The sequence below is a fragment of the Pocillopora damicornis genome, chromosome 4, assembly GCF_964200805.1.
Source record: "Pocillopora damicornis chromosome 4, jaPocDami1.2, whole genome shotgun sequence".
NCBI lineage: Eukaryota > Metazoa > Cnidaria > Anthozoa > Scleractinia > Pocilloporidae > Pocillopora > Pocillopora damicornis.
The window spans coordinates 30,614,268-30,639,158 of NC_142673.1; the positions used below are offsets into that span (position 1 = coordinate 30,614,268).

Here is a 24,891-nt window from a genome sequence, read left to right on the forward strand (position 1 = left end):
ATCAATTCTGTTCTTTATTGCAAACCATCCATTGTCAAACTCTTTCACACCATTAAATCCTAGGAGAGATGGAACCTTGCTTGCAGTGATAGTCCCAACTCTTAGTGCTCTCCATTCATTAGAACACTGCTCAACTTCCAAATAATTCTGCTTTTTCAATAAAGGAATGATAATCTTTTCATTCTGGAATGACTGGTCAGATGGGCTGCTGCTGCATGAATCATCCTTTGACTCAGTTGATATCTGTGGCCTCCAAATTGACTCAGTACCTGCCTGAAATCTTGGTTTTAATACTTCTTTGTCATGATCTCGTCCTTTCTCCCTTCTTTCATACTCTGTTTTATATCTTAAATGTAAAAACAAGCCAGATTTCTTCTTGTATCTGGACAACACTGAATAAACATGGTTTTCAACTGATTTCTTTTTTGCAATATTCTCCATGATTTTCCTTTCTATTTCAATCACATCACGTTTATACCAATCACTGAAATCACTTCTTTCCTTATTTTGCTCTACAATTTTTTTCTTCTTTCTTCTTTTTTTTATATCCCTTCTTGCTCCTCTGAGATTTCTCAAATACTTCAGCTTGATCTGTGATGCTGACTTTATTGTTCTATTACATGCAGGTCCTTTCAGGTGCCATTTTTGTAATTTTTCTGTGCAAGTCATATGAAGAAACAGCTTCTTATGTTCTCTAAAATAATTCAACTGCATCAGTAAGGCGATTGCATGACAGCACAATCCACTTTTCCCCACTGCACAAGGACAATATGCTTGGGTAGGTGTATTACCAACAAACATTATGGTTACAGGACGGGAAATACTTCCTGTGTAGGATTTGAGGATGTTTGCTTTTACAAATGAGCGTTTAGAATTGCTTTCCATCATTTTCACAGACGTTATTCGCCTCGAAGAAAACATAAGGTGCGCCTTTCGGTACTGACCTTTTTTACCTGCGTATTTGGCTTTTTGGTAGTCTCGAATAGTATTTTCGTTAACCACAGGGACGTTAGAATCTTCATTTCTTCCTATTATTTTCCAATTTGCCGATGGAGGAGGAACTTCCGAGGCTTCAAGTGAGGTGGAGAATTTATAAGTTTGACTAATGCGAAGTACTTTCTTCTGGAATAGTTCAGCAGATTTCCCTAGAGGAGCCAACCTTTCAACAAGTTCTTGCTTTTCCCCGGTGACCTTTAGCCTCAATTCCTTACAATGTTGCTTCAAACTTTCTTTGCCGAGTGATGGCAAGTTTTCTGGTGATATATCACATTTGATTGCCTCAAAAGTAGACAATTTTGATCCACATTTTAGATGAGTTTTTGGATTGCTTGCAGCCATTTTGAATCTGGAAAAAGTCCGCAAAAATCCGGTAGTGCCAGTCTCCCGCGCGCCATGAAATCAGGCAATGATTTTCATGTTCTTGATGTACCAGAAGTCGAATCCATTTATGTCACGAATCAGAGAGTTTATCTGCTTCGGTGTTTAAAAAGATCAGCCATATTGGCCGGCTGCACAATAATACAACACCACTGAGACTGTTCCATGACGCTACTGCTCTGTAGGAGAACGACGACAAAACTTTCCGCGTGGGATGAAAAAAAAAGTAAACAAAGCGAGGCTTTGCTTTTCGTTCGGCTTTTCATTTTTTGTCATTATTAATCGAAAATTGGGTTTGATTATTAAGACCCGACTTCGTTATTTGAGGAGTAAGAAATGACAAGTTTGTTCTACATCTTTTTTCCCGTAGAAGTTCATCACTTCACCTCTACTCCATGCATTAGCCCCAGTTTCCTATGTTACTCCTATCAAAGGTATTCTAACGTGAATCATTACAATGTGGTTTGAAGTTCAAACCGCGTCACTCCCCCTCCCTCTGTGGAAACCTTTTGTTAGAAGTTAGGTGAATGTTGTCGCATATCACAAGTATTTGCAGTGTCAAAGTGTGCTTTACCAAAAAGTGTACGATTAAGTACTAGATTTGAAGTCAAATCTTGTGTAATTAAATATTATCAAGCTTTTCTCGATTTTAATTAAAAAATGTAAAGTTGATTTTTCCGATCGATAAGATAAATCTTCGTGAAGCTCTTTGGAATTAAATAGTTCATCCAGTTAAAAATTAACTTTGCTTTCCCGAGCAATATTCAGAAAATGAAGCTGATTAATTATTAAGTGGACGCAAAGGGTTTCTTTTATAAACATAATCATAAAATTACAATTCTTTCGATTGGTTTAAAAACTCATATTTTATACTAATTCACATGCCAAGTTGTTATCGGACAGTTTGTTTGCGGATAGTTCAATAAGCCAATCACACTCAAAGTTGTACTTGAATCAACCAATTACAACCTTGGTTTCAATCACCACAGAAACAGTGCATAGAATCCTGAATTGGGGCTTTCTTCAAAATGGAGAAATTTTCCCTTGAACATTTCATTGTACTGAGTCATTTTCAGAGCGACATCAAACAATTGAGGCCTCCTTTATCTTTCTTTTAAAGCAAATTTTCCCTTTCTTCAATAACTTGGCTATTCTTCTTTTATCGGAAATTGTAATTTTTTATGAATAATTGGTAATGAGACTTGGCGTCGTCCAATTCGGTCTGTAATCCTACTCGTAGTAAACAAATCGATGTTGTTATCACTCGTAGGATTACAGACCGAATTCGACTTCACTCAGTCCTTTTACCATGACATACTAATAAAAATTTGGATCGATTTCACTTCGACCATAGGAAGGGACTATAAAAATGCTATGTCAGAGGATCACACAATTTAAAATTGAGAAAAAAATGACTTGCATAAAGGAAGTAATACACTTTTGTTATGAGTGTGAAATCATAACATAACTTCCAATGTTCCTCTACAGACTCCGTGTTTATCGAACCCCTGTCAGCATAACAGCAGTTGTCGAACCTTGTATCAACTAAATGATATCTGGTGCGAGTGTCTTCCAAATTATTCCGGCAGATATTGTAGTAAGTATTTCGAGGGTGTTTACATATTCTTGGGAAATTCAAACTGTCACGTCGTCCTTGCGTCTGTTTTGTCAATCCTTTTCAATCTGACTGAAAATGAAAGCGCATGCGCTATCAATTTCATCCCTCCAGGAGGTCGATTTTGTTCAGGGACCATTGACGTAAATTTCTGATCTAATGCATCTTACCATTATCGTCGAAGTTTAAGAATTGGTAGAATTTATCTTAAAACTGTTCAGCTCGAATAGTATACTTTTGTTACTTCTCTTTCTCTCCAGTACTCATTTTGATAATTTCCCCTTTTGCTGTCGACTGAAGGTCGCTTCCCCAATAAACGACTCCTATCATTAACGGGCTGACTAAAGGATTCAAACAAAACTCTAATCCAGACTTTGTATCCTTACACAACCAAAACCTCTCTGCCATCCTTAAACTGTTAACTTCAGAGTCGATTAATTTTACAGGGGGTATAGCTTTTGCTGCCGTTTACACAATTAAGAGACCCCAAGATTTGTTTTCAAAAGTTTTTTTTTGAAGTAAATACGTGTTTTAAACAAGTGACGAGCGTTCTTGACATTACTGAGATGAAAAATTAAGTTTAAACGTTCAAAGATCATTTTTTCGCAAACCTGAATTTATATTAGAGGGTAACGTTGCCAAGTGACGGCTTAATCTTGTCCTGACCGATAAAATTTTGGAAAACATTCAACTCTCTTCTGGACATCCTTTTTTTCCTAGAAAAACAATCAGTTGAAATACCGGATGAGGTTTGCATGCATTGCAAAGGAAATCAAAATGGAAAGTTTTTCACTCCAGTGCAAGGTACAATGTATGCAATCAGGCTGGTGCATATTTCTGGCGCAGTGGGTTGCAGCAGCGGCACAAGCAGCAAATGGGGTTGCCGAAACAATGATATCCTTACCATTATCACAGATGAAAACAACCAAGTTTTTTCCCTGAGAATCGCAATGCCTTTCCTTACAAAATCCCTGGTTTTACTTTTGATTCACCAGAGCTAATTTTGACTTTCAACACTCCACTGATGGTGGCCACTGGTCAAGAATATCGACTTTGGTTCTCGGAAGACCTCCGCGACCAGCATGAGGATAACAACGTAGGACCATCGTGTACGAAAGTGTTGCTAACGATGAAAAAATAACTTTTTACAAAAAAGGTGATAAAGTGGTCTGGAAAACGCTGACTATGGCAGCTGAATTTGTCATCTCATATTTTGTCTGCACCCTTAAACAAATTTGTCAAATAACAAAGAAGATGCAAAAGCCCTCTTGCTGGCAGAAGCCTCCATAGCAGTCCGAGCCTATTCTCTACTCTTATTCGGTAAGGTTACGTAACACGCTCTCCCCAATTAATAGCGCGGCACGACCGAAGAACTTTTACTGAGTAGACTTAGTACAGAGGAGTGATATTCATCTTCCCTTCTATAAATAGGAATTTAGATTAGTTATATCACTTTGTCACTAACATTAAAGCCAAAGGAAAAATTAACTTATGTCGGGGTTCAGTGGTCAATATCCAGCAAAACATGCAGAGGAACGAACTACAGTCGATCTTGTATGAAGCAGCACGGTATTTAGCGGTCACCCTGTTTCCCCTTAATCACGGTAATTTTAACCTCTATTATGCGGTCACCTGACCTATTAAGCGGTGGTGTTCACCCTTAACCAAGTCCCAACGGCCTGTTTGTACTGTCTTCTACCTGTATTGAACGGTCACTTAGAGCGGAACCACTAAAAGAAAATTAAGAATAATCTGTCAAGTGATGTTTAATCCATGTTACTCTCCCAAAATCAAAGTATGTAGTATTTTTGAGCGAGATTCTGTACCTTACGTGGTCAGTTATGGCACAAAGAGGCGTTATTAATCGTTTGTCATAATACCCCCTAATCTATGAAACCAGGAGCCCATTACTTATAGCGTTCAACTCCCATACTGGGCCTATGTCACGATCCATGAAACGCGAAGAAAAAAAAATGGCGGCCTTATGCGGGGACGTCTTCACATCAAAACTACGCAAATTCCGCCTTTCTTTTGCAATATTCCAGTATTCCGATCCCTCCTTTCCTTATATATCCCACTATCCTTTACAAATTTTTCACACTTGCGAAAAAATTCGCAGGATTGCGGATCATCGTTGTATTTTTATTTGTATTTATTTATTTTTTAATTTTCGTGTGTAGCAAAGGTCATCCGTCTTCTAATTCTGGCCCCTCTAAAGAAAATATCATGAAAAGAGTCCAAATTCAAGACGATGAAGAGGCGAAAAGCCAGGGAGATGGAGAGCGCAGAAACAAGAAATTGCGTGAGCAAGCTTTGTGTGAGTTGTCTCATGTCATCTCAAGAATCTTCATCCACACAGTACGTAAAGGAAACTTTGTGACGCAGGATTGAACAGAAGCGAGTGCAACAAAATGAAGAGAATTTTTCTAGATCGCAAGATAATGCTACTCTTTCGAATTGGGCTTCGATCTTGTCAAATCTTGGTTATTTTTGTGAAGTGCGGTCAATAATTGTCGCATGCGGCAAAATTCACGGTGCCTATAGTCGCTTTAATCATTGAACAGTCAAGAGTCAGGTTCATCTTTACTAGAACTTTCCTCGGAACAGCTGCTTCCCGAGGTATTTTCAAAATATTCACACCGCAAGCGTCCCAAGCTCACTGTTATTCTTGCTGTAAGACGAAGTCAAGGCTGCGCACTTCGACTTCGACCGTTGTATAACAGGAATAACAGTGACGGAAACCACAACAGACAGAAAAGATGTGAGTAGATTCTATTGATTTAATGCGTAAAATGTTCATATTTCGAAATATTTATCGTTGTAAATCGACCATATTTCGTTCCCCATACTATTCCTTATAACATATTCAATTTCTCAACGGTTCCTCCCGTAGGTTAACACCGAGTATCACAACGTGTGACGCTTTCATTAATTAATCGTTTGCTTTTATCGAGACGTGAGCTTGGGACGCCTTTGTTCACACGAATCTGCACTTGAACTATCGCAAGAAGCCTTGCATCTCTCTGCTGTTTTTCTTTCGATATATTAACTAGTAAAGTTAGAAATTAACTAGGCGCTAATCTTGATCGGTCGATGTGCTCTCGTGGGGAGTCCTAGTTCGCAGTAAATTCAAGCTAAAATATACTTGTCTGTGAAAATGCCGTGACAAAAATACAGGGCAGTTGAAGGATCCAAGTGATGGACTCCTGGTAAAACCTATGTGGGGCGGTCAACTTGTGTCAAGAGGTCATCCCGCCATTCCCCTTGGGTGACCGCTTATTACAGGTCAAGCTGTAATTGTCTTCATTTCCTGAAATTATAACACATGACATAGTAATATGGTTTCTGAAAATTGTTTGGCCACATGGAGCATCGTTGGCGAGCTCAAAGCCAAGAGAGTGGTGTTAGAACACCGAGAGGCATTATGGTCTTTCAAAACGATCGATACACCCGTTTTTGTCCGCAGATCCTAAAATAGCCCAACATTCTAATAACCGCCTGCTTACGACGCGTTACGAGGTCTAATATTCCGCTTCAAACGCTCATTTTCAATTAATTATTACCGAAAAAAAAGTAAAACATCGGAAGAACACATTATTTGCTTTTGTCAACCTCTTGTCATATGATTGGTTGGCGTACAATAATTTAACACCTGGGTCATGTGAAGCTAACGTAGTTATAAATTGATATGAACAGGTCCACCTCACTTTGGAGTTTCAAAATGTTTTATATGTGGCTGAGCTTACTAAATATTCTGTTCGTGTGTAAAGAGTTCCCTCATAAACACACATTATCTTCCAGAAGTCTTCAGTGTGATTCTCGTTGTCGTTCCGCTCATTTTGTCGACCATCTTTTTCACGTTCTTGTTGACTAAACTCGAATCCAGTTTGTCTGCTTCAATGATTAAAAGATCAATGATGTTTCTCAACAACCTTGCTGCTAAACGTGATATCTTTGGAAACTATATTTGTGAGCTTCTTCCTACAGACAGCTTTAGATCAAGTCAACACTTCCATCATTACAGCGTTAAGGTATGATACCCACTTTGGCTGGTCAGAGTTTTAAATATTACGATACTTGCATCAGATTACTTGAAGCGGAATATGTACTTATAAGGAAGGGAGTTTCGGCAAAGACAAATCTTTTTACAAAAAATAATAGTGGCCATCCTGCGTAACGGAACTGTACTACTAGGTTTATAGCAAACTGTCGTTATCATCACCACTTTCCATCCCATAGAAAAGTGGCTCGTTGAAATACCGGGAAATGTTGGTATGTATGGAAAAGGCGATTGACCAGGGGTTTCTACGCACCAAAGGCTGGCAACTTTATCAAGTTGCTGCATATTTCTGGTAAGATGGGTTGCGCACTTAATGATCGAACTAACTGAAGTTGCAATGCCATCATCGCATCATCTCTCAGATAAAGACGACAAAGTTCTTTACCCAGAAAAATCACCTTGCCCACTGGTGCATGGTGACCGCTGCGGTCAAGAATATCGAGTGTAGTTCTCGAAAGACCTAAAGACCTACTTATACGGAGACGACAACAACCCTAGACCATCCTACACGAAAGTCATTTATTTATTCAGCGTATAATATGAAACAACCGAAGGAGGATGAAATCAAAAGCAGACCTAAAATCGTTACTAACCACATGGAAACACTGGGACGAGAATAGTGTGAGAAGTTCGCGCCCTCGAGAATTTGTCTCTCGATTCCAGTTTCTACCCGGCGTAGTTTTGTGCCTTTTCGCGCGCTCGCTCGACGATAATCTTGGCTATGAGAGGTGAAGTGATTGCAATGTGGAGAGGAATAAACTTTAAAGACGGTAATTAATTCTGATGGTTAAAAGAGCGACAATAAGAAATGAAACGTAGAGGCTGATTTTTTATGCTAGGACAGTTTACAATCTCTTGGAGAAGTACATAAAAACAAATATCGTCGTACTTTTAATCTAAATGGCATGAAGTTTGAGCAAGAACTCTAACAAAAAAGCGACCCTTCAATTTTCCTCAAAGTACAAGTCAAGTTTCAGTTGAAGAAACCATTTACTGCAGAAAAACTGAGAAAGGAGTGCTTGTAATTTGAGCTCTTTGAGGCAGTTGGTTATCCAAGTCGATGTATGCATTTACAATTACAAACACGATTACATTTTGACCAGAACTCAACTATTTGTTACCAAAAGAGTTGTTCGTCTTTTTGCATTCACGTCAGGCTCAACCTTTCAGCTAAATGTACCCGACCCGTGCAATATGTTTGGTTGGAGTCTTGGTATGAAGCGCCTGGGACCATGTACAGTCAACGCACGCACGCACTGTTGCAGGTATAGAAATCAACTTAGAATCCTTCAATCATCGAAATATCCGCTCAAATTTCACAATTTGCCAAAAGATTCAAGGTAGTTTCATATCATTTCTTACAAAGGTTCTAAATTCAGTAGGTTGAATTTGGAGTATTATATTTAGTAATGAATGTTGACACCTGATTCATGTGTTGTTACTCACTGTGTACGGGACTTACAGCAAAAATTACATGCATTTTGAAAAGTTATACTCTTGCTATGGAACAGCAACTTTGACAAAGCGATCACAAATCGAAGCGAACCACCAAAGCACTCAAAATATTACCAGCCATCCTTCTGAAGAGAACTACATCATTGTCAAGGTCGTAACCTGTTTCTAACGTCAGTATTTTCCCCCTCTTTCCAGTTGAAATACCAGGTCTTGTTTGCATGTACGGAAATGGCGATAGGCCAGGAGTTTTCTACACACCAGTGGACGGTAAAATCTACTCTATCAAGCTGGTGCATATTACTGGCAAGGTGTCGTGCCGTTACCCGACTGAAACTAACTGGGGTTGTGATTATTCCAACAACATCCAAACCATTCTCACAGACAAGGAAAACAAACGTTCTTTTCCCAGAGGATCACATTCCCGGTAGTGGCTACAGTCTTCCCGGATTTGCACAAAATTCCCCTGAACTGGTGTTAACATTTACCACTCCAATGGTGGTGACAGCCGGTCAAGAATATCGAGTGTGGTTCTTGGAAGACCTGTTGGCCTCCTCATACGAACACGCTAACAACCCTGAGCCGTCTTGCATGAAAGTTATTCTTTCGTTCAGCCAGTAACTTTGGAACAGCTGAAGGAGAACGGAACAAAAATCCATTTTGGCTGTTAGCGACACAAAAGGAATTATTTTGCAATCCAAAATCATCTTTTTACCTATGTTTTAGGGCGTTTTTTGCAGATGTTTCATGTAACACCTTACCACACAGGCTTCCTTTTGAAACCTTTACTAGTACTAGTTTTTTGCCAAAATCGTTACCCTTATGGAGAACAGTTCACGATACAGAAGGTGCTTTTGAATTATCAATTATCCTAACTCAAATCCGAGATTCGCTGACGAAATGAGTCAGGATTTGAAATGTTTTTATACGCGATTACTGCAAATTCGCTGTATAGTTTGTTCGTTACACTCATTGCTTTTAAGAAGATCAGTTCTTCCATAGGCTTTCGTCGAAATTCTTTATGTCGCTTTGATAACTCTGTTCACTACGCTAGTCACGTGTTTGGTGTACCCAAGTACGATTCTAGCCGTGTAAAGGATCAAGCGTTTGTGTGCTTCAATGTTTAGAAAATAAACAATTTCTTCAACAAACCTTGCCGCTAGCCCTGACATCAATGGAAATAGATTTTGATTTGCTTCCCAGAGATAGGTACAACACCTCTGACAGCTTCAGACCAAGTCAACACTTCCATCATTAAGGCCTATTTACACGGCACGACTTTGTCGCATGCGACAAGCTTACGACAGGCCTACGACATGACTTAAGAGTCGCAAGTGAGTTGTAGGTTTGATTTACACGAAACAATTCGTGTCGTAAGCCTGTCGTAAGCTTGTCGCATGCGACAAAGTCGTACCGTGTAAATAGGCCCTTAGAGTACCAAGGTACGGCACGTAGTACTACTGGTTAGTCAGAAATACTCCCGCGATTTTTCAATAGCTCTTTCAGTCACACGTTATCATATCTCAGATATGCACCAACACAAACTACTGAACAGAACTTTTTCAATGCTCTATTCATCTTTCATCTTATTAGTCTGCCATCTGTAGAGGACATCGCAACAACGGGAAAGCAGTTCTTATTTTATCCGCACCAGGCTGCTGAAAGATTTTCCAGGTGGCGTTGATAGATTAACCCTCACTTTAGAATCTCAAAAGAGAGAGACACTTGAATATGTATTTTTGTTATGGCAGAAATAAACACCCGATGGTTTCTGCTGAGGCACATTGCACTGGAATTCTGGGCAAAGGAAAACTTTTCAAAACAGAATTTCGAAAGAAATATTTTTGACAGCAGGGAGAAAGAAAATACCTGCATTATTTGTTGAGAAAACCGATCATGAACTTGGCCTTTCCTGGTTAAGTGACCCTTAAAACGTATGCTGTCTACATTCACCACGACAAGCAGTGTTAATAAATCCAAAACTCAGACAATTTATATATATTCAGATTTAACTTCTCTTTTTTTTCCTTCACTAAGAGAACCCAGTAAAAGATTTATTAAATAAAACATCTTTTCCTGCAAAAATAAATTTATAGTACAATCGTAATAAGTATCTAAAATGATGCAATGAAACCCTAATGTACAAATTGACAACATGCACGTGCATCATTATAACGAAACAGTTTTAGTATTATTTCTTTCTCTCCTTCTTTTGTTTTAGTTATATACTTTGTAGGTGTCAGTGTCGTCATTCTTGTTGTTGCCATCGTTGACGTTGTCATTGCTGTTTCTGTTGCTGTTGCTTTTGTTGTTGTTTCTTTTATTGTTGATATCTTTTGATATGGAGGTAAACGCTAAAGTAGAGTGTCAATACTTATCCCTGGCAAAGTAAAGTTTTCCCATTCCGAACAAGGACCGAACAGGAAAAACAATAATGTAAAGAAGATAAATAGAATAGGTTTTGAAAATTGTAGCAACGACTCATGTTGTCTACTTAAAATCGTGTTTTATAAAAAAATTGTGATCAGGTATTGCAAAAGCACAATGTCACAAAATCTTTTCAGTAACTTCAAACTCCCTCAAATTACAGCCTTGTGTTCTCAGAGCACAAGAGGCGGTCTCAACATTGAAATAGATCTCTATATCGTCTCCGTTCTCCGGCACGGGCTTTGACTTTCTTATTCTGTAAATGTTGAGTGTTCCCAACGATAATACTCGTCACCAGTCACTACAGTTCGGAGGACACCACCCAAGTGGAACACTGCTGGAGGGTGGCCAAAGCACGGTCTAATTGTGAGCACCCCTGAATGAGACCCATCCTGAAAGCATTTGGGCCAGTTGTGAGAGTTCAAGTATGATTGATGATAATATTACATGTAAAGCCGGCATATTAACACGCTCAAAACTCATTAACTCTCATATTCTAATCTCGCATAAGAACGTTTCGACATTGCTGATGATTGCATTTACAAACCGAGTATACGTCCTTGCTCACTACACAGTTCACAATAGCTCAGTGGCACAACATCGGACAGCAAAATCCGAATGTCTTCAGCTCGCGACAGAAGCAAAAACAATCTTACCTAAATATTCATGTAGAGTGGAAGGTTACCTTGCGTTTGGATCCCTTGCAAATTTAAACAGGTCCGTCACTGTAACGTTCGTATTCATGGATAATATCTGCAAGAGGTAAAGTTGAATGGTTGTTTCTAAAATGTATCAATCTCACGCGTTACCGAAATACAACAAAAACAACAAATGACTACAAGTTTCTTTAGAGAACATAAAAAGTTTCACCATTTAACGCCAGTTTGTCGACAGCAATCGCAAAGCAAACATTTCAACTGTAACAAAATTGCAGTGAGAACAACAAACTGAGTAAGGTACGGGAAACACAGCACAAGTGACATGTCGATGGGGGTTTTTCATTTGTTTTATTTTTTCGTTTCTGTTTTGCATATGAATGATCGAAAGGGCCTGTTGTGTTTTCTCTACCAAACAGAGAGTGAAGTTAAGAACACAACCGACGCATTCCTGGATGACTTTCGACACAGCTACAAATTCCCCTAATGACACAAATAACATTTCCACCTCCTGGAAATACAGTTCCCTCACCTCCTGGAAGAATTGCGTAACAGCTTTCAACAAATTTTCGAACATTTGAAAATTCCCCGCCTCGCTTCCTTTAGGTTCTTGAAGAACGCTTTAAGCAATTAAAAGGAAAAAGCTGATGACAAAAATTATCAAAATGTGTCCTGCAGTAAAAAGTAAAGAACTCTTAAGATTGAATATAATTGACTAATGAGAAGTAGTGACCTTCTTTCTCTTCTTACCAGGCCCCTTCCCCCTAAAGAAAATCATCTTGCCATGTCCTTTAAAGTCACTAACTGCACATCATTACGATCACGCATGGAACCCTCGGCGGGCAACGCAAACTACTTCCAGGGAGCGTCTCTACGCAACAGCGAACTAAACTTAGGTAAAACAAGGAGTGGGGGAAGGGTGGGAGGGTGGGAAGGGGGAAGCAGGAATACCCTTGGTCTCTTCAAGATCAAGAAACCACCCTGAGGACTAAACTCGAATTCCGATAGCCACTGGTTCGATCACTTACTGAAATCAAGCAAGGAAAAATGGTAACTATCCGTAACCGTGTGAATTTAAATTTTTACCTTTGAATGGCTGCGACAACAAATGCTAAACATGAACAGAGCCGGCTGAGAAACTGAACAGCCTGTTCCCTTGATGGTTTAGCGAGATCCTTCAGAATGTTCTGTGGTATGGGATGAGGAAATCCAACACCGTTAAATATCTGTGCACTGCAATTGAAAACGAAATCAGGTTGATGTGCGATGGAAGAACGTAACGATTTTAAACACTTCAGTAGAACGCGTTTGTCGCGGAAATCAGCTTTAACTTAGGATAAGAAAAAAGCGAGCTCAAAGACCTGAACTGATTGACTGCGTTCCATATTGTCTCAAAAGTTGATAGGACCAGAGCATGAGGATTGCTGTCAGCCTCTGCTGTGTTAATCTCATGGACACTACTGCTTTCTTCTGAACCCTCTTCAAGTTTCGCCGAGAACTTCTGAAAGATAAACATTTATTAATTATACAACACTAAGAAAGACTTAAATACGAATTACAAAGATCAAAAGCGTTTGTAGTTTACAAATTAAAACGTAGTCGGTTTTTGTTCGTGGACAGAATGAGGAAAATATTAAAACGAAAGGCCAGTGTCAAGTTGAAGTTTTCTTAGTATGTACCATAAAATCAGCTTTCACACACCTTTCAGTAGAAGAGAGAAATGAAACGAAAATCCGCAAATGGTAGAACACGCCTACTTAAATGCAATATTTCTGACTCAAGAAGGCGATTCGTTGTCTACACAGTTGTCAGTGCGTATGCACCCCAAAAGAAGGCACAGCTTGACCCAAGTGCGGGCTCGTATCGCGTATTCTGCATACAAAGAACGCTTTGAAGTGCAAATATGATGAGTTACAACAATTTTTCTGCACCGAAGAAAATTAACCAACCTCTTTCTCCGTTTCTTTAGACAGAGATGGTGAGGAATAACCAGTGCCAGGCCCATGCAGGGCTGGGACTCGAGGAGGACCCATAACAACAGAGGCCTGGGCGCCGGTAGACTGTGCTTGATCTGAATGAAATTCTTTGCACCTCTTTTGAAGGACGATAATGGCTGTCACACACTTGGTTATCGCTCCATTGTAACTAAAACAAATCACACGTATGAGAAACAAGACTAGACCCAAGAGAAAACAACAGGCTACAAAAGATGTTAATTAAAACTGATACGAGTCGAGGGTAAAGGAAAAAGGAGAATATCACCATCGCAGTGCACAGTGCTAAATTGAGCAATGCTTACAGTATAGTCAACGCATCTTTGAAACAAACTTAGTTCAAGAAACGGAAGTAGAAATGACTGTGTCCAGGCTATTCCGTGTGTTGTGTTACTCACGCGCCCTTTTTAATGTGACGTAAAAATATTAAAAAATTAATACAAATGGCGAACACGGAGGTTTTCACGAGAGGTCCAATTAATAAATTATTGCTTGAAACGAGAGGAGCTCTCCTAATCAGTCTGGGTATATCGTTCGGTACGAAATCATTACCACACTATTGACACAAGTCTTAAGTTCCATCACAAAGTTAAATTATTGACTAAGTGGTAAATTTTACTGATGATTTACCATGAACGCTGAGCTATACACTCAAAGAGATCGTGCGCCCGGTCCATTACAACAGAGGCATTAGCCAGACAACCAGGGGAACCTAACAACAAGAAATTAAGCACATAAGAACAACTTGACTTTGATGTCTGACTCAAAAACAGTCAGACAATCTATGCTTCTCTTCATTGTTGAACGTAATGTGATTACCTGATACTAGAACCAAAATCGACTAACTCTGAATTTACTGAATTACTGTAATTTATTTATTAGTACGTAGTAATACAGTTTAGTTGAAGTTCTCAGAGCTCTCCCATAATACCGCCATTTATCACCTTTACCTCCACTTCCACTGAAGTGCTTTCGTAGGTTTTCTACTGTCGTCTTGATTTTCCTTTCGAATACTTGACCGAAGACAGCAATCCAGTGTCTATGGAAGATTAAATAACATTAGACATACCTTAAAAAAAGTGCGCGCCACAGTTATGTTCCTCATGTTTATGCATAACTTTTCACGAAATACAACACGAGAAAAACTCCATGAACGTACTGCGAATCACAAAGATTATGACTTGAGATCCTGATGGTGACAGATACAAGGTATAAAATGCAATTTACACAGGACATCATCTTCAATAGCATGAACAGGGACAGTAAAATAGGCATTCTAGAAGCATAGATGCCCACAACCGAGAGACACAACAGCCGGAGAGCATCCAAATGAGCCAATTACGGCTGTTGAAGACCAGCCAATCACAGCGGAGCTTGATGCTTTACAAGGTGACGCAAAACGAATTGAAATGTCGTATTCCCCTTCGGAAGTGATTACATCTTCTTTATTGTTGTTTATTTGATTACTTTCCTTACTTGTCTAACAACTGAAGGAGGTCAGCTAAGGTCCATGGTGGTTTTATAAACACAATCTTGGCCCTGAAACCCAAACAATCCATCTGAGTAAATAGAATGAGAGACTTAGTAAATTTTGGGCTCTGTAAAGACCCGAAGGTCTGAGTTTCGATCCCTCCTAGGGACTCAAAATGTTTTCTTTGTCCCACGCTTGTGACAAGACGAAAAACATCTGTCTAATTCATCTGAGTATTTGAAAGAATACTCAGAAACAAGATCTAAGTTAAGCACCATCTTTCATAACTACAGTTGTATCTTCTGACATACCACATGTACAGACAGATTTATCGGAAATTCTATAAAACCACAAAAACAAAATTGGGAATATTACGCTATAATCAGCGTAATGAGGATCCCTGTAACGCCAGCCTGAACTTTAGGCGCTAAAGTCAACTTACACTGTACCTCCATCGCTGATCACACTGTCTTATTTTCTACTTTAACCTCGCACTATTCGTAGTTAAACTAATCAACTCAAGGTAAGCAGCATACCAAAGATCTTCATAAGCTGCTCTCATTTCAGTCTCCACTACGACAGCTAATCCTTCCCTCATAACACACTGAAGCTCGCATACAAGATCATCAGCCTACATGGAAGTACAATAAAAATAAACATATGTGATTTGGTGAATACAGGTGGAGGCGGCTCACAAACTAAGTGCATCACTTAAGCACAGTTCACCTAATTTTCCGTGGCTTTAGGTCAGAGGGACTATTGCTACTCCCCGCTAATGGGATGTTACACTGTCACAGGAGCGTAAGTACGTTTCTACTTGTGCACTTCCTGTGGGAAACAGGGAACAACACCTCATTCCCATTTGGAACGCTAGACCTGAATTTTTTCTTTTGGCGACTAAAAATTCCATGTTTGGCGTCCTTTTCATGATTTTACGTCGCCAAATGCTGACTTAGCGAAAAGGTTAAGCTCGGAAACATACAACATACCTTGGCTCTCATATCTGCCAAAACCTCTTGCCTTTGAAGCTCCTTATAATAGTCTACAAAACAGGAAGTAGAAACAGCGGAAACAGATATTGAAATTATAATCATGATAGGAATTTAGCTCGACTTTCTTTGGGGTTGATATTGTGAGAAAATATGGTACTGTTCGTAAATTACCAGGTGTTTGCATTTCATAGAGCTTGACATCTGCTGCAACTTCCACATAAATGTCACGTAAAATTACGCCTAAAACTCACCTTGAAAATAACCTTTCTTTAACACTATGGCACTGCTCTGGAATAATTCTTTCAATCCTGTGACAAGACTCTAATGCGAAAACAAATAAATAATGTAAGACCAGTGATTTATCCATGTACACTATTGCAATATCAGCAATTCCATTTTTATTGCTTTATTCACAAATGATTTCATACTTTAGGTATAAAACAAAATAATAAATTTTTAAATATACAGGTACCTGATGACTGAAAGCTTTTATTCCATTAATTATAGCCTTGCTGCATAAGTTTTGATCATTTGAGAACAAAACGGCAAATCCATTTTCCGCTGGAAGAGAAAGAATCATTATTCAGTAAATACAAGTACATGTACGTAGATTGAAGAATATAGATAAACTTTTTTTAAAGTCATGGTAAATGAGTATTCAATTGTTTAAAAAAATTTCATCACACTGTATGTACAACCTTGAGAGAAGTTAAGTATCAAAGATGAGAGGTGAGAGGAAAATAATGAAGAGTGAAAGATTTGCATGCATAACCATGCTCTGCTCATTCCAAAAGACACAGAAGGAAATAACTGGGAGAGAGAATTAAAAAATCAAATGATACTGAAATTTGACTGAGAGTGTAAGTATTTTTTTTTCATATTTTATTAACTGTAAACAAAATGCAGACAAAAGTCACAGTGATAGGGCACAAAAATACAATGCTACATAATCTATGTCCAATCAGAGAAAGCAATTAGTCTTCAGAAAGTACATGCCTGAAGTCTCTCTGGAGAGCCTGTCAAGTAAACTTTCATGTTCAGCTAAAAACAAAGTATTTTTTTCTTTTTCTTATCTGATAATTTTGTTCAAGCCATACTTATTTGAGATACATTTTCAAAACTGTTAATTTTTTGGGTGTTTCTCATTGTGAAGATCTGTCTTTTTACTGACACATACCCTTTCGTTGAAATAATAAACAGCACTGCAGTATTTTGTCATCATTATTAGGATTTTCAATGGCACAGTTCTCCATCATTTCCCGAGCCTGGACAACAAAAATGAATGAGATTTATGCAAAGAAACATAAATTGTTGAGAAAAGTAACAAAAACTATTATGAACACTAGTTGTAGATATCTGTGAAGTATAAAATGACAGAGGAACTGTTCCTATTATAGAGGTTAAGGGAACAAATCACACCATTCTAAGCATTCAAACGAATCTCCACCCTGATATAATTATGGTGCTTTTTGCTTGATTGTGTCGTGAAAATTGAAGCCAGTTGTTAACAAGCCTATTAACAGATGAAACAGAAAGGAAAACCATCAAAATCAATGCAACTTCATTGAAAACAAATTTTCCAAATTCTTGTCAAGAAAGCAATTAGTTCATATGAGAAGGTACAATTGTAAAGATACACTGTACTCATGCAGCACTGGTTACCCTGATTGTACTAACCTCAGACACTGTCTGCCCTCGAACTCGTGCATGATTAGACTCAAAACAAAGGTGAAGAAATTTGACAGCCTGCCTTGCAAGGATATCAACACCTAACTTGCCATTCTTAAACAACAAAGAAAGTATTCCATTTAATAATAAATGATGCATTTCTACAGTGTATGAAAATTAAAGGCCCATACAGGCTAAGGCAAATCTCTAACATTGTGCAATATTTTTACTCTAGGTCCATGGTTCCCATGGCAACATTGAAATTTCCAACTTTACTTTCATTCACTACAAACCAAACATTTGGTTTTTGCTATTCTGGAGCTCAGTAAGTATGATGCTTTTAACAAGGTTTGCATCCAGCACAATATTTAGTCCAACTGTATGTGTATTTGAATGGATTAAGGAACACACTTTATATAAAACTTAGCATACACTGTAAAACTGAAGAGTTGGTACAAAACTTCAAATTAAAGTTACTTTAAATAGTTTCAAACCTGATTTGTCTCAGTCACTAGCTTTCCTCTCTTTACCCTCCATGAATCACTCTGAAAACAAAATAAGAAAAAATGTACTTTCAAAATGCTATGGTCTAAGGCTAAGAATGTTTGAATTGAAACTTGTTTAAACATATATGTACCTCAAACCAAAAAAGGCATTTGGAAACTTTATTGAAATTGTATCACTGCTTGAAAATTTTTGTTGACCACATGTAAGTGCATGTGCCATGTTGTCTCACAACATGTTGTCTCTCTCTCTCTGTCAAAAGAGCCGCAATGTGAAGAAAAAAATATAAAAAAAGAGCATTGAGAGATAGCAAGCATACCTTAAGTGAATCTAGTTCCTGAATCACTATCCATGGCACCACAAGAACTGGTCTGGCCACACCTACAGGTCAGTGTACAAAGAAATAGAGAATAGATAGCTAAAGCAAGGAACTGTAAAGTCATTACAAGAAACATGTCAACCCAAAATGCTGTTACTAACAAAAACACACCGAACATTATAGAAAGTTTGAATCAGTAGCTTCCTCACTCAGAGATAAGTGGAGTGTAAATGTTGAAAAATTCACTCAAAATTTATCCACCTTTTGGAATTAAGAGCACACAATAACCACCAAAATAAACTCCCCGAGGCGGCTCAAGTAAATTATTTGGCTTTTAGACAATGTAGGTTTTTGTAAGGGGGGGGGGGGGGGGAAGTGTAGGCAAGGCTAGGGAGCTCATTACAGAAGGAGATCTTAGATGGGGTGCCTGTCATGATATTTTTTTACCAATTGGCAGTAATGTCAGAATCTGATTTGCTGAGTTGCTCTTAACAGTAAAAGCACAGACAATGCTGCTCATGTCAACATATCACACATCAATCATGCAGTTAAAGAATCACTCAATATGACCCCAATATTGTGGTAAAAAAAAACAAATTGACAGTGATTTAGCATGGTCTGTACTCTTATCAACAACAACATTCACAGTAGTCAAAATGTTGCAGAGTCACAAGGTGCAGCCAACTGACTTCACAACATTTTGATTAATGTGATGACCAATATTGTTGTCAGTACAGTCAAGTAAATATCAAAACCATTGTCCATTTGTTAAATAGAAAGGTGTAGGTAAAGAGGATGACAGAAGTTAAGGAAGGATTTGTTTGACACTAAAACTGACAGAGGTAAATGTAACTGTTGTATTGGGAAGTAATAACACTAAAACCAAAGGCATACTTACCTTCAATGGGAAAGTCTTTTAATTCGGAAATGAGTTTCAGATGTGAGAGAAGGACATTTGTATCCAAAATTATATACAAAGTGTCCTGAAATAGATGGTCACAAATTAAGTTTTGCTACGTCTTGCACACCACAAGCTAGTGTTTTTCTTATAACTATGTCCAAGGACATCTAAAAACTAGCAAATTCTTCTTTGTAAAAATGATATTAGTTTCTATTGCACTTAGGTTCTGCAAAAAAACAAGGGAAACAGAAAATCACCTTGTATGAAACTTTTGAGGGCCTGGATGTTTCAGCTTCAACCTACAATAAATGAACAACAGAATGCTAAGATAAGAAAACTCACTGAAGTGTCCATGTTTTGGGTGTGTTATCTATCATATAAAATTAGAAATGGAAGAAATTTGTATATCACTCCCCACTGACAAACATAAGCAGTACAGGCTATTATAAGCAACCAATTCTTCTATTAATTAAAAAAGTTCCTTCCAGTATGACTCATACTAAAGGACTTTAAAAGTCAATGTGCACATTTCCACTCACCATCAGTGGATCAAGTACAAATTCTGATCTGATCCCTTGAAGCTTTAAGAGAAAAGAAAAAAAACAGCAAAAGACTTTTTTTTCCATTTTTTTGTGTTTTAATTCTGTGTATGCATGTGGGCAGTTAAAAATTGTTGGCTCTCAAAATGATCAACACTGAGAGTGAATTGTATACTCAGATTTAGCAGACCCAGCAGTAAACATTGATGAACATTTTACAATTAGCAATTTAGGTACATAAATGAAAGTGTGTTTGGCAGCAGTGGATCTCTAAAACAAGTCTTTAAAGTACTGTGAATGTTTCCACAAGATATTCTCAACCTTCTTGTAAAGTGTCTTCAGAGGTAATTACCCATCCCACTCCTTTATAAATTATTTGAACTCTTCAAAGTACAGAAAAGGGATATATAATACTAAAGTACCTGATTTTAAACAACTGTGAATATATGAAAGTCATATATTTGAACTGCAAATAAAGACATGAATATGAAAGCGATCTTTGCAGTGATAAACACTACTTGAGCAGTAGTGAAAACGAGGCCTGAAAAAATTCAGGCCTGTATGGGATTTGAACCTATGACCTCTGCGATACCAGTGCAGTGCTCTACCAACTCAGCTAACAAGCTAACTAGAAGCTGCGCATAATGTAGGTTCCAAATAAACCCATGAAGTGGTGAATACACAAATATATATTCACAGTCATTTATTCACCACTTTAGGGATTTATTTGGAACCAACATAATGCAAAGATTGCTTTCATATTTATGACTATTGCTATTAGCAACATTTTTAACAGCTAGAAGATGAGTGAAAAGCAATATTTGAAAAACACTGATTTCTCCGTGACTGATTACAAAATAACCCATGCTATCTGAGTTAATCCTTTACATCCTCACATCAACATGCAAGTTCTCCCTAATGTTCTCTTCACGTTTCTTAAGGTTTTGACAAGAAGAGAGTGTCTTACAATCAAAAGATTCTAGAGTATAAACAATTTCCTTTATTCTCATGACCATAATGTTTGATTAAGGGGTTATACTGCTGGGAGAAATTAGATGCTCATCACTCAAGGGGTTGAAGGGTTAAGCCAGAGAATTCTGCATAGCAGCACAGGAATTCTCCAATCTCCAATGCCTACAAAACAAGTTGTATAACACAATAAATACCTCTGCTCTAATCTGATCTTTGAGTTCTTCATAGTTATCGATCTCCATTGCATCATCATTACTATCAAACTGTTGTGGCTTACTAGTCTCTGCTTCATAACCAACATTTCCATAGCTGTTGAAGGACATTTGACTGTCAAGTTGCATTTCTTCCTCACTTTGTGTTTGATAAGCTACATGGCTGCCTGGTAACTTCTGACATGAGTCTGTTTTATCAGAATTTGTTCCAAGGACAGTGGGATGACAAGATAATGGACTGAATGGTGTATGAACAGCACTAAAACTAGCTGGTGATTCAGTGCCTTGCTTAGAATTCCTTGAAATTCCATTATGTAGTCGTACATTATTTCCACTAGGAATATATCCTTTTTTGTACGGATGCCACATAGACCTGGAGTCAAGTCTTGTGCTGTTGTTGATTTTGTCATTGTTAACATTGTTCTTTTTCAGGAGTTTACCTGTTGCATTTCCTGAAAAATTTTGCTCATTTGTTGGTCTTCTGTAAAACTTTTTTAACAGAAAGTCGCCAACACTAACTTCATCACTTTCAGCATAGCCACTTTGCAAACATGGTACACTAACACAGCTGCCCTGTTCACTGGGTGTATAAGTTGTATCTACAGAATTCACCCATGCACTAATGCGACAAGCTTTAGAATTACTGCATATCTGTTCCTGACAGGTGGAATTCAATGCGGCTTCTGTCATCTTACTAATAGGTATCTCATTATCTTGGCCGGAGTCTCCTGTTGGTGAAGATAGTTTCTCAGAAACTGAATGCCCTGGGTCGGGTATCTTGTGCTTCTTGGATTTTTTATTTTTCTTTCTTGCACTAGATCCATCACTCCCAAACTCTTTCTTCGATACACTTCCTTTGCTCTGTTGGAGAACAAAGAAAACAGCTGAACTTTCATTACGGCAATGAATGTACTGCCATGTTTTGATTTTGCACATGGGGCATTTATTAACTTGTGGTACCTTTTGAGAGGGTGCTTATTCAAGACATGGTGCATATTGAGGACATGGAACTTTTTTTTTTTTGAGAATCAGCAGAATGTGTAAAACAAAGCTTTGATGTTCACTTAAAAGAGAAAATAGTAAAAATAACAAGCATACAGCAAATATTTGGGGAATGCATAACAATACTCTAGCAATGCTATCACTGAAACAGAATAGGGCAATTATTGTAATAGGGAAGCAATTGGAATGAGGGTGATCATGAAATATAGGTGAACATTAGAATAGGAGTAGTTGCTAATAAATACAAATTCCAGGAGGCCCTTGCTAGAGAGGGGCACTTACTGGAGCAAGGACACTAAATCAAATAATTAGGGTAATTAAGGATTGCAAGGGTTTTGCTTTTCTTCACATACTAATTTGCCACAAAAAAATGGCACAGCCTTCTGAATTGATCAGATACAAATCTTAAACCAATTATTTGAATCTACAGTACATGTAGCTAGGCAACCTGGCTGCTTAGAGGTGTCTTAACAAAGTCTCATACCTCTTTTTCCCAATTAGAGCCAAGCAAAAGGGCATTCAAGAACCAATTTTTTTCTTCCATTTTTTGCAACCACCAAAGAAAAAGCTGCGTGAAGACCACATTTTGTTATTACTATTATTGGGTTGAATTCTAAGGTGTCTGGGCAGTCAGGTTGCCGAATGATTTCCAAAATGTTGGCATTCATAGTCAATTTAAACATTTAGATGACTCATTGGTATCTCAAAACATGGAAAGAGGCAAATTTTCATCATATGTTAATTTAAATAATAGAAACAAAAATTATATGATTTTACAAGCATATGCTTCCTTCAAATCTGAAAATTGTCGTTGAGTCATTTCATTAAAGTTCAGTTAAAATTACAAGAATGACTTGTGCTCTTTACAAGTAAAGTACAGATTGAGTATAACACTTACATGAACAGATGAGTCATCATGGCTTAGTGGAGTATCAAGAGGATGCTTCCAGCTTGATTCCCTTGTGATAGTGTTAAAATAATAATGCTTGTCCCTTCTTGATTTGGACTGTCGACATATCCAGCCTGTTGGAAGCGGTCTGTCATCTACGTCAGCACAGTTCATACTGACTAGGCATCTTCTTTGAGATGACAAATATCTGTGCAGATCAATGAAAAAAAATTGTTCAGATTGAATTAGAATGGAGAGCAGTATACCAATAAACCTTTGTAAATTACATAAGAAAAAATATTATCACAGCTATCTGTCAACAATGTAAGACTTAATTGCACAACACTAGGACTTGTTTTAGCCAAAGGTTCCGTGCAGATCAACTCCACAGCATGGACAATCAATGTTTTTCATTTATCATTTACAGCAATTGAGATTCATGGAAAATGTTGACCATGTCATGGTCAAAATGTAGCCAATATACAGATGCAGAAGTCTTTGAACACATTTAATTTACGGGTAGTAATTCTCCAACTGTCATGGTATCAGATCAACTTATAATTGATGTTTCTCTCTTCTCATCACTTGTCTGCTTAATATTATGATGATTATCCCTCTCCACACCACCAAAAACAAATTACAATGCACACTAAATTGTCTGCACTGAAGGAGCAAGGAGGTCTTGCAAATACAATAAGAGCTTCTAAATAAGAGAGGTCTGTCACACATCATTCTATCTGCATTCCGAGCTTAAGTGCTTTAATTTGCATCTGACTTTATCTGATATGTATACCTGATGGCTAATCAGTTCACTAATCTGAAATATGAAATGCAGGCATGCATGGAGATAAACCTAAAAAATATTTCATAATAAGTTCAGGTTTGAGTAAAGAGGACGATAACATCTACTGACAGAAATCACACTAATTTATGTTTTCTCACATAGGTCCGGACAATCACTTTCTCGTTGGAAATGGAAGACTTGTCACTAGATTTTTGTATGTATTTAAAAAAAATGGATTACGATGGAAAACACACATACTCATTTACTTATGAAAATAACAGGAACATTTCAGGTTCAACGTTTCGTTTCACCACCACTCACCAAATTATTTGACGTCGATAGGCTCTGCGGGCGCCTACCCTTCCTTGCAAATGCTTATCATTTAAGAGGTTGCTCCATGTATAGATGGAATGAGATGCAATTTAAACGTGCAATAAAATATTTCCCTCACCTGACATGCTACGTCAATCGCTCATTCGGGAGGAATTCCCAAACCACTTCACCATCCTCACCAAAACACAGAACGTCCATGTGCATACATGGTAACCGCGCCAGAAGATCACAGGGGGCGCTGACGTAATGGCGCTGACCGAATAATTTCCTTTGCAAAAGTAGTTGATAGCGGCGCCCAAGGATTCTAGGAGGCACAGGATCGAACCCAATTAAAGCCTGAGCAACTTCAGATTTCCTTTTTGGTTTTTTTTTTTTAAATGGCGGTTTACCGATGAAGATCACTCCGTGATATGTTATCTATACCTGGTCATGCAATTTCTTGTTTTTGGTGTTTTAACACTTCTAAAGACCTTTAGGAAACTTAAATTCTTCAAGCTATCTGCACATATGCCGTCCCTAAATTTTAGTTGACTTTGAAAAGTGCCTAGCCTGTCAGCGGTCAGTTGGCATAGGTCGTACCCAGTCCATGCTGAAAATCGAAACAAAAGGGAGTGGTGTGATCACAAGGAACCGCTTCCTCATTGGGCTTCAGCAGTCAAGTAAATTTTTTTGGTGCAACTATCTTCTGCTGCAGCGGAGAGAGTATTCTCGATAGTTGGAGTCA

The 24,891-nt window shown here is 38.1% G+C and overlaps 1 protein-coding gene across 4 annotated transcripts; it reads right to left on the reverse strand.

Annotated features, from left to right (window-relative positions):
- Positions 1-10,714: 10,714 nt before the first annotated feature.
- On the reverse strand, positions 10,715-24,709 carry LOC113681703 (transcriptional protein SWT1). Of its 4 annotated transcripts, none has more exons than XM_027198816.2 (23): positions 24,286-24,709; positions 23,060-23,258; positions 21,142-22,020; positions 19,976-20,017; positions 19,694-19,735; positions 19,434-19,518; positions 18,536-18,597; positions 18,207-18,257; positions 17,722-17,826; positions 17,222-17,309; positions 16,517-16,605; positions 16,296-16,365; positions 16,042-16,094; positions 15,589-15,683; positions 15,058-15,120; positions 14,532-14,620; positions 14,212-14,293; positions 13,537-13,732; positions 12,949-13,088; positions 12,674-12,820; positions 12,120-12,207; positions 11,617-11,684; positions 10,715-11,323 (listed from the first exon to the last, which is right to left on the reverse strand). In XM_027198816.2, the coding sequence occupies exons 2-23, from the start codon at positions 23,222-23,224 to the stop codon at positions 11,233-11,235; spliced, it is 2,790 nt and encodes a 929-aa protein (XP_027054617.2). In that variant the 5' UTR covers positions 23,225-23,258; positions 24,286-24,709; the 3' UTR covers positions 10,715-11,232. The 4 variants fall into 4 exon arrangements, with proteins under 4 accessions (XP_027054617.2, XP_089061230.1, XP_089061231.1 ...); XM_089205104.1 differs by having other exon boundaries at positions 12,949-13,085; positions 24,286-24,702; XM_089205105.1 differs by having other exon boundaries at positions 12,949-13,085; positions 24,156-24,373.
- Between the last annotated feature and the right edge of the window lie 182 nt (positions 24,710-24,891).